We start from the raw sequence: 9,455 nt of genomic DNA, 5'->3' as shown, positions 1-9,455 counted from the left end.
ACTTATTATTTTATTAAAAAGTAGCTGGGGAGAAAATTAGTCATTTTTTTTTAACAGTTGGACAAAAGAGGGGTGCATACCTTGGATTTTAGTAGGTGGAATAGAGAAGTAATAAAGTAATAAAGTAATAGTAGATCCTGTCAAAAATAGAAAATGGCAAACTAGATTAAGAAGGATGAAAAAGAAAGGGGGGTTAAAAGGGAATTATAACCCAAAATCGAGTTCCTAAGCATTTATGAGAAAAGTTTTGAAAGTGAAGTACTAATTGAAATCTGACTCGAAAACTCGTTCTTAGAAAATTAGATTTGACAGCTTTACAATCCGAATTGGAATAGAATAAACATATGAGTAAAAAAATATAGGTATAGGAAGAAAATATTATTTTCATAAGACAATTTTAATTAAACCTCTGTATAGATAGATATGTAACTTTTTATGTTAACTTGATATAGTTCTCGTGTTTGTTAAAGGTGAATAGAGAAAGACTATATTGCTACTAATGAGAAATTGACAAGGGAACAAGAGATAAGCTTTAGTATCTTAGAACATTTTCAATATTGCTTAAGGATCCAATAATTCCCAAAATATGTTACTTTCTAACTTAATTCCCACCATACCGTCTACGTTAGCATGGAAAAAAGATTATTTTTTTTTTAATTTTTTTTCCGGTTCAGAACAGAACCACCATCTCAAATGGCGGTTTTGTACATATCCCAGACCCACTGTTTCCAATTTCCAACCAGAAATTGCAACCAGAAACCGCCATTTGAGATAGCGGTTAACCCATATAAGCCGCTATTTGAGATATCGGTTAACCCATATATATAAACCGCTAGTTGAAATAGCAGTTAACCCATATAAGATCAAACATCCATTTGAGATAGCGGTTAGTTCATATAAAACGCTATTTCATTTGGCGGTTCTGCGCTGTTTATCTAAAAAAAACGGTTTACCATGCTGACGTGGACGGTATGGTGGGAATTAAGTTAGAAAGTAACGTATTTTGGGAATCATCGGTTCTTTAAGCAATACTAAGAAATCGCTCTTTATACGAAGTATAAAGTGAGTTAAGAAAACGTTTAGGGTCAAAATTTTTAGTTTTTTTTATCTTTAGTTTTTTTTCTTTCGCCTTTTGCGATTTAGCTTTAGTTTTCAAGATTTGTGTGTGTGTGTGTGTGTGTGTGAGAGAGAGAGAGAGAGAGAGAGAGAGAGAGAGAGAGACTAGCTAAGTGCAAGAACGGTTGAATTGATTTCGCAGAACCAAGGTGAGTGCAAGAACTCCAAAACGTCAACTACCATACGTACCTACCCAACTCCTCACCTTGATTTCCCTGCAAATTTTCTCTCTCTTCGGTTCCCTATCGTCGAAGAAACATCTTTTCATCTGATTCCCTTACAGATCATCTAAATCACACCCCTTTTTCAATCAATTCTCCCAATTTCTGCACTTGGGTCAATCCCCAGTTTTTCTGGGTATCATTAATTTCTCTCGTTTCACCCCTAATCTCATCACTCTCTTCCCCCAAAAGAAAAGCGAAATTCAACCAATTTCAGTCATTAGTTCTTCGTGGGTTTGTTGATTTTGGGATATTTAAGTCAAATTTTCGAACTGTGTGTTTGAAAATTTGGGAAATTTCTTGTTAATTTGGCGGGGTTAGGTTTGTTTGAAGGAGATGGATACGAGCAGAAGAGCAGTGGAATCATACTGGAGGTCTCGGATGATCGATGCAGCCACTTCTGATGAAGATAAGGTCACACCTGTATACAAATTGGAAGAGATTTGTGAGCTTCTAAGATCTTCTCCTTCTGGAATAGTCAAAGAAGTTTCTGAATTTTTGTTAAAAAGGCTTGATCATAAGAACCCTATTGTTAAACAGAAGGTACAATTTTTGTCTACTTGTTTTTTATGGTTAATTTTCATTTAGGTAGATCTAGCTGTGTGGATTTTGTTTCAAGTTAATAATTTGATGATATTTGTGGTAAACCCTTGTTTTGATTTTGATGTTTTTTCGTGTTTTCTTCGAACAATTTATGTGATTACTCGTCTTTGTTGGTTGATTTGGGTGCATTGGTTTTTGGTAATGGTAATTTTACCCGTTATTGGTCTTAGTTTTAGGCTTTAAGGCTCATAAAGTATTCAGTTGGGTAGTCAGGTGCAGAATTTAGGAGAGAGATGCAAAAGCATTCGATGTTTTTCGTGTTTTCTTCGAACAATTTATGTGATTACTCGTCTTTGTTGGTTGATTTGGGTGCATTGGTTTTGGTAATGGTAATTTTACCCGTTATTGGTCTTAGTTTTAGGCTTTAAGGCTCATAAAGTATTCGTTGGGTAGTCAGGTGCAGAATTTAGGAGAGAAATGCAAAAGCATTCAATGTTTTTCGTGTTTTCTTCGAACAATTTATGTGATTACTCGTCTTTGTTGGTTGATTTGGGTGCATTGGTTTTTGGTAATGGTAATTTTACCCGTTATTGGTCTTAGTTTTAGGCTTTAAGGCTCATAAAGTATTCAGTTGGGTAGTCAGGTGCAGAATTTAGGAGAGAAATGCAAAGGCATTCAATGTTTTTCGTGTTTTCTTCGAACAATTTATGTGATTACTCGTCTTTGTTGGTTGATTTGGGTGCATTGGTTTTTGGTAATGGTAATTTTACCCGTTATTGGTCTTAGTTTTAGGCTTTAAGGCTCATAAAGTATTCAGTTGGGTAGTCAGGTGCAGAATTTAGGAGAGAAATGCAAAGGCATTCAATGTTTTTCGTGTTTTCTTCGAACAATTTATGTGATTACTCGTCTTTGTTGGTTGATTTGGGTGCATTGGTTTTGGTAATGGTAATTTTACCCGTTATTGGTCTTAGTTTTAGGCTTTAAGGCTCATAAAGTATTCGTTGGGTAGTCAGGTGCAGAATTTAGGAGAGAAATGCAAAAGCATTCAATGTTTTTCGTGTTTTCTTCGAACAATTTATGTGATTACTCGTCTTTGTTGGTTGATTTGGGTGCATTGGTTTTTGGTAATGGTAATTTTACCCGTTATTGGTCTTAGTTTTAGGCTTTAAGGCTCATAAAGTATTCAGTTGGGTAGTCAGGTGCAGAATTTAGGAGAGAAATGCAAAGGCATTCAATGTTTTTCGTGTTTTCTTCGAACAATTTATGTGATTACTCGTCTTTGTTGGTTGATTTGGGTGCATTGGTTTTTGGTAATGGTAATTTTACCCGTTATTGGTCTTATTTTTAGGCTTTAAGGCTCATAAAGTATTCAGTTGGGAAGTCAGGTGCAGAATTTAGGAGAGAAATGCAAAGGCATTCAGTAGCTGTGAAGCAGCTACTTCATTATAAGGGGAAACCTGATCCTTTTAAGGGGGATGCTTTGAATAAAGCTGTTAGAGAAACAGCTCAAGATGCACTTTCAGCTATATTTTCAACAGATGAAAGCAAACCAGCTGCAACTGAGGTAACTCATAAGAGGATGGAAGGTTTTGGGAATACAAATTATGTGATGCCATCTGAAGAGAAGAAGTCATTTATTAGTGAGGTAGTTGGTCTTGGAAGTGCTTCCTTAAAACAAGGGTTGAACACTTTGGCTCAAGCACATACACAGTCATTCAAAAAGAACGATACTGGTAGTTACAGGGGTCCGACATTGAATCGATCATTGACCCATGAATCGAACCAGTCAGATAGGTATGATAAGATGAGTTATCATGGCGGTGGTGGTCAAACTCAAAGTAGTTCGTCTAATCCGAGGAATGTGGTGTCTGGATCCTGGGGACAAGATTCTAGACCAGCTACTGCGGAAGCAACAAATGTAGATTCTAATTCAAGTTATGGCGAGAGTAAGACGCAGGAAGAGAGGTTTCTTGAGACGATTGTGACATCTGGTGGTGTGCGGCTGCAGCCAACGCGAGATGCTTTACACGCTTTCTTGGTGGAGGCCTCTAAGATGGATGAGTTGGCTTTAAGTCGAGCAATTGGATCAAAGCTTCAGTCTCCTAATTGGCAGGTATTATCTTTATTATCTATTTATCTATACATGAAAGTGATGAAACAATTTGTAATAAGGGCTAATCAAACTATCAATATGGGGTACAGGGTTCCACTTACGTTACGTGTCCTCCTTTTTTCCCCTTTGGGTGGGGGGTTGAGTTGGGAGTATGCGGCCTTATTTAGAATTCTAGGGAGATAGTTTAAAAATGCATTCAGTGGCCTGCTAGAATTTGGTGATTATGTTCTTGTATACGATATTCTAAGCTGCCTTGGATCATAGCATTACCTTCTACAACCTATGTTATTGCCGAACACTGTTAAACCAGACTCTTGATTCATCCAGCGGCCAGCAGTCAATTTTTTCTTTTAAAGACAGATGACTCTGGAAATAAATGAACAATGGACTGAGTTTGGATAGTAAAAATTAGAATAAATGTTATCTCTTTAATGGATTTCCTTTCTGTTTCAGGTTCGGACGAAAGCAGTTTGTGTCCTTGAAGCAATTTTGAGAAAAAATGATGATGAGCATTTTGCTATTGTGGCTTCTTACTTTACTGAACACGTAGATTTGGTTATCAAATGTTCCGAGTCTCCTCAATCTTCATTGAGAGAGAAGGCAAACAGAGTATGTTTCCGTGTTTCCTTATCAGTAGCTTCTTCTTTGCTTAACTCTAGTTTTTGTTCTTTATTTTATTGTAGCTTATCTTTCCATTAATCACAATTTAGAAAAATTCTAATTGCAAAACTCGAGAATGTTGTTGTCCTTGTACATTAAATATGTTATGCACTGTGGAATCTCCTTTTATCATCTTTTTACAATAGTTCACCCTATCAAGCATCTCCTAAACATTGAGCTTTTCTACATAATTTCTCCCTATAATCCTTGTTAGGTCCATTACTAATTAGAGAATTCTCTGGGCTTTTTGTTTGTTTCTCAGTTCTTGTGAAGTTCTAAACATCCACCAGGTCATATTTTGATATTTCTGAAACAATATAGTGTACACATCTCAAAGGTTTTATTAAGGGGAACGAAGTGCATTCAAAGTGCCTTCTGGAAGTCGAATTGTTTCAGCTTTTCATAACTTCGCACATCCCTTTTTCCCAAGAGCTTGAGACTGTACACAATTTGATGTTACAAATTAATTTATTTTGGCCTGATATGAATACTGGACCATTGAAGTTTTATTTAAAATATCAACAATGAGCCTGTGGCAACAGGTATAACTGTATTGTTAATTTATGGGATATGGGCAAGAACTTTTAAGATTTTATTTTTTCTATTCAATGCATCCCCGTTTTCTGGCTTTGCCATTTCCCCATTTTCCATTCTCATTTCTGTTATATGGTTTAGTTATATAACTATGGTGAGAGGTAAGAAATGGCTTGAGGAAATTGAGAAAGATGGTACATTATCAGAAATTAAAAAATGAATAAATTGGACAGAGAAAGCAACAAGAGGAATTTCTGAAGTAATGAGCAGTTGGAAGAGAGGGAAAAAAGCCCCATCATTTATAGCCATCAATCGTATGGCAGAATGGAGGTGAGAGAGTTGAGGGGCTAGAGTTGTAGAGTGAGATAATCAGATAAATTCACATCTGAGGTTATTCTAACTTTTTTAATCATTCAAATTATAGGTAATAGCTAGCTGTCACTTCTATATGGAGGAATTTTGAATGTCCTTCAACCATTTGGTTAACTAAATATCCTAATAAGACTTTAGTTTTCGACAGTGCACCCGTTTGATACTTTGATGTCCTAAATATAGTTTTGGTTTAAGTTTTATGGAGTAATTTTTTTAGGCTGTTTAGTACTTGTGAGAATCTCTAGCTATCGTGGAATCAAAAGAGACAATTTCCCTATGCTTTGTTGTTGGGCTAAGGCTACAATGCTACATACATTAAGATTCAAGATCTTCCAACTTTAAGACTCCTCCATAGGTGGGATACATATTGGTGGTATTGTATGCTGTTGTGTGTCCCAGATATGAACGGACTATGGCCTTGTTTGGTTCAACTTATTTTAACTTAATTTTATTTAAGACATTAACTTTTTCTACAGTTGGTGACTGATTAAACCATTGAAATGGCAGGTCTTAAGTCTCATAGGTGGAAATTCTTCGGAACAGCCTACAAAAGTTGACAGAACAGTGGTTGAGATGCCAGACCTGATAGATACAGGATATGGTGATTTGCTTGGAGAAGAACCCAACGAAAGCCAGAATGAGCAAGAAGTTGTTGCGAGCAAGCCATTGTCATCCTCTCTCTTAATTGATGATTTATTTGGGGATGGTACAGGCATTGATCTGAGTAAGAGTGAACTAAAAACTGATGATGACCCATTTGCTGACGTCTCTTTCCATACGGGTGAAGATAAAGACCAGGGAAGTGACCTCTTTGCTGGGATGACTGTTGGAGAAACTTCTACTACTGTTGAAGCGCCAAGTTTCGGCGGCGGCCCTGATCCTTTTGATATATTTGGGTCCTCAGAACCTCTGACGACGCAAGGGAATCAGACGAACAATGTTAACAACCTAATGGCGGACTTATCCGTTAGTGGAAATGGCTCAGTGATAAATGAGAAAACATTTGCAGAATCAATATTTTCAAACTCGAATCCTGCTCCCCAAAAGTTAAATGATACTCTTAGCAGTGGTTTTGATCCTCAGAAAGCTACCACTAGTGCAAATGCCTTTCCTATGGGATCTGTTCCATACAGTATGCCTCCTGGAATGTTGTATAATCAGTTTTATCCTGCAACCCAAGTTAATTATGGTGCCATGAATGGGTACCTTGCTCAGCAGCAGTTCATGGCAGCTATGGCCAATTTACAGTCTATAGGCAACATGAATCCCAATAATCTTGCTGGTGGTAATGCTGCTGGAACTTTCGCAGCAGATGTTTCCGCTCTACCTGATATATTCAATGCAAACATGCCTGGTCAAGCATCTACTGTTACAATGAATGCACCGAAAGAAGAGACAAAAGCTTTCGACTTTATCACGGTAAAAAAATAGTTTTGTTTTCTCTTCCCTGTGTATTCGCTTTGGTTTCTACAGTGGCCTTCTGTTTTTATGCATACCTCCTAAGGATTCAAAGCATTTTATTGTTGTCTTGACATATTACTTTAGAACTCGAGGAACTGAGTAGATCAAGGTTGCTTCATCTTTTTTAAACCCGAAAGGTTCATCATGTGACATATAGGGCTGATTGTTTTTCTTCCCACTAGCTCTATATCAACATTTATCCTTTTGGATGATGAGAGGAAATACATAAATTTGAGAATTGAATCAATAAGAATGACTAGAATTGTCAATTGTTATGCCCAACATAAAGGTTGTCATTTGGTTGTCTCCCGAAAACAGTGATAACCCCTGCACATTCATCACAAATGGTATTGTTACCCGCCCTTGTAATGGGAGCTTATGGTACAAGTGTACGTTCTCTCCTTCCACAATACCTAGAAAACTAGCCGCTAGTGCTTATTAGATCCTTCCCCAAGGCCCAAGGCCTCAGGCTTGAAATTACTAATATTGGAGTTAAGGGCCTTAAAACAGCCAATTAAGCTAAGGTTACCGTTTTAGACCTCCCTGCTCGGCCTCTTTGGGCTGCTTTATTAATTGTTTAAGTGGTTTTTTGTAGAATAGGCTTGTAACAAGTGCTGCACAAATTGAATTGTTAGCCATAGACAACTGGGAAATTGGATGTAAGAAAACTGGGAAGGAATATATGTTTTAATTAGTGTGACTCTAGTGACAAGCTAACGTATTATCTAACGTGGTAGTTTTTTTAAAAAAACTTGACTGGCATGGGAATGGTTCATAGGCCTTTTTAGTAGAGATTCATAAACCAGGATGCTTATAGAATATTAGAGCATGTTTGGTATAGCACTTTTTAAGTGTTGGAAATGGAACCAATTAACTAATTCCATTACCTATTGTTTGGTATGAAAGATGGTTAACACACTCCACTTCCAAAGGGTAACCGTTACCACCAATTTGTTACCTCTCCTAATCCTGTGGCAACAAAATGTTTCCCTCCTCAATCCCTAATTTGATATAAAGGATTGTTTTCCTTATACCAAACAACAAATAATGGTAACACTTAACATTACTATTTCTCCTTCTTACATGTTTCCAATCCATTTCCTTTCCTAGATTCATACCAAACATGCACTTAGTGTCATAACTTGGGCATCTGTCAACCAGAAACCCAGTATTACTCGGTGTAGGTCACATGACCTAAACGGCCGTGGAATTATAGCTTCCGGCTCGCTACACCAACTGTAGATCACCCAACGAGATGTCTGTGATTGGAGCATACTTTTGTTTTATATATAGGGTGTTCTTATTTGAGTTCAAATGTGTAAAATTAGGTGTTATGGGAGTGAATTATTGTTAATCTTGTTGTCTACTGAGTCCTTCCCTTACCCTATGAATTTTTCCTATGAATTTTGCCTATGAATTTCACTTATTCATTTTAGTTTATTTATATTGTTAATATGGTTTCTGTTAACCGCTTCTTCCTTCCATCCACATATTGACTTACTTTTTGTTTTAGACTGCCCTGCTCATTTACTTGCATTAGTTAGATTCAATTTTAAAACCTTCTTTCGGGTTAAAAGATAGTTTTTTTGTTAAATAACTAATAATAAGGGGAATGTTTTTCTCTTTTTCTCTTTTGCTTTGATATCATGAACTGTTTGACACCGCCAATCTGGAGATTATAGAATTATTACTGTGATTAGGAATAACTGTCATTGTTTTAGCATTTCAAATTAGATGTTTTGAGTACTTATTTTACTTCTCTTAGATTTGTGATCATTTTTTAATATCAAATTGATCAACGCGTTATGGTTAAAACTTTGGCAGGATCATTTGACTCAAGCTCGAGATCCCAAGAGGGTAATTTAGTTCTGCTGATTCAAACGGAAGACTTTTGGTTGATTAATTCAGGCAAAACCCTAAATTTTTTCGCAATAAAGTGAGATGAAGTTGATATTGTCAAGAATTTCCAGAGACATGTTGTAGTCATAATAAGAACACAACAATCTTAAAAGCGCCAAGGTTGGGTTTGTGCAGAATTTGTAAGTTTAGGAAAAAGGGATGAAGAGGGTGTGTTGTGCAGGTAGCTATTTTTCTTTGTTGGTGGAACTTTTTTGATGTTAGTTTATAAGTTACTCCAATATACTTGTTTTTATTATTTTAGGCAAAATTGTCAAAAAGTACCTTCTTTTTGCCTCACTTTGTGAGCTAGTACCTTATGTTTTTAGTTATGTCAAGTAGTACCTTGAATTAAAAACTTATTTTAAAAATGGTACATTGTTGCAACATTCAGGTCAAAATCACAATTTTCCGGTGATTGATTCAACCTTCCCTCCAAAAAATTGTGCGTGTGTAACAAACCTAGCCAAAAAATGACGCGCCTATGTTAACTTCTTATAAGAAGAGCAGGACATCCACACTTAGACACGAATTTTAGA

The 9,455-nt window shown here is 36.4% G+C and overlaps 1 protein-coding gene across 1 annotated transcript; it reads left to right on the top strand.

Annotated features, from left to right (window-relative positions):
* The first annotated feature begins 1,095 nt into the window (after nucleotides 1-1,095).
* LOC110801774 (protein MODIFIED TRANSPORT TO THE VACUOLE 1) lies at nucleotides 1,096-9,248 on the top strand. The gene is made up of 5 exons (XM_022007192.2): nucleotides 1,096-1,880; nucleotides 3,229-3,993; nucleotides 4,447-4,602; nucleotides 6,067-6,978; nucleotides 8,845-9,248. Exons 1-5 carry the CDS (start codon nucleotides 1,674-1,676, stop codon nucleotides 8,884-8,886), a joined length of 2,082 nt encoding a protein of 693 aa, XP_021862884.2. The 5' UTR covers nucleotides 1,096-1,673; the 3' UTR covers nucleotides 8,887-9,248.
* Nucleotides 9,249-9,455: the final 207 nt, after the last annotated feature.

Source organism: Spinacia oleracea, chromosome 4, assembly GCF_020520425.1.
Source record: "Spinacia oleracea cultivar Varoflay chromosome 4, BTI_SOV_V1, whole genome shotgun sequence".
Classification (NCBI taxonomy): Eukaryota; Viridiplantae; Streptophyta; class Magnoliopsida; order Caryophyllales; family Amaranthaceae; genus Spinacia; species Spinacia oleracea.
The sequence above is the reverse complement of the archived record's forward strand: the minus strand, read 5'-3'. Positions and strand labels throughout refer to the sequence as shown.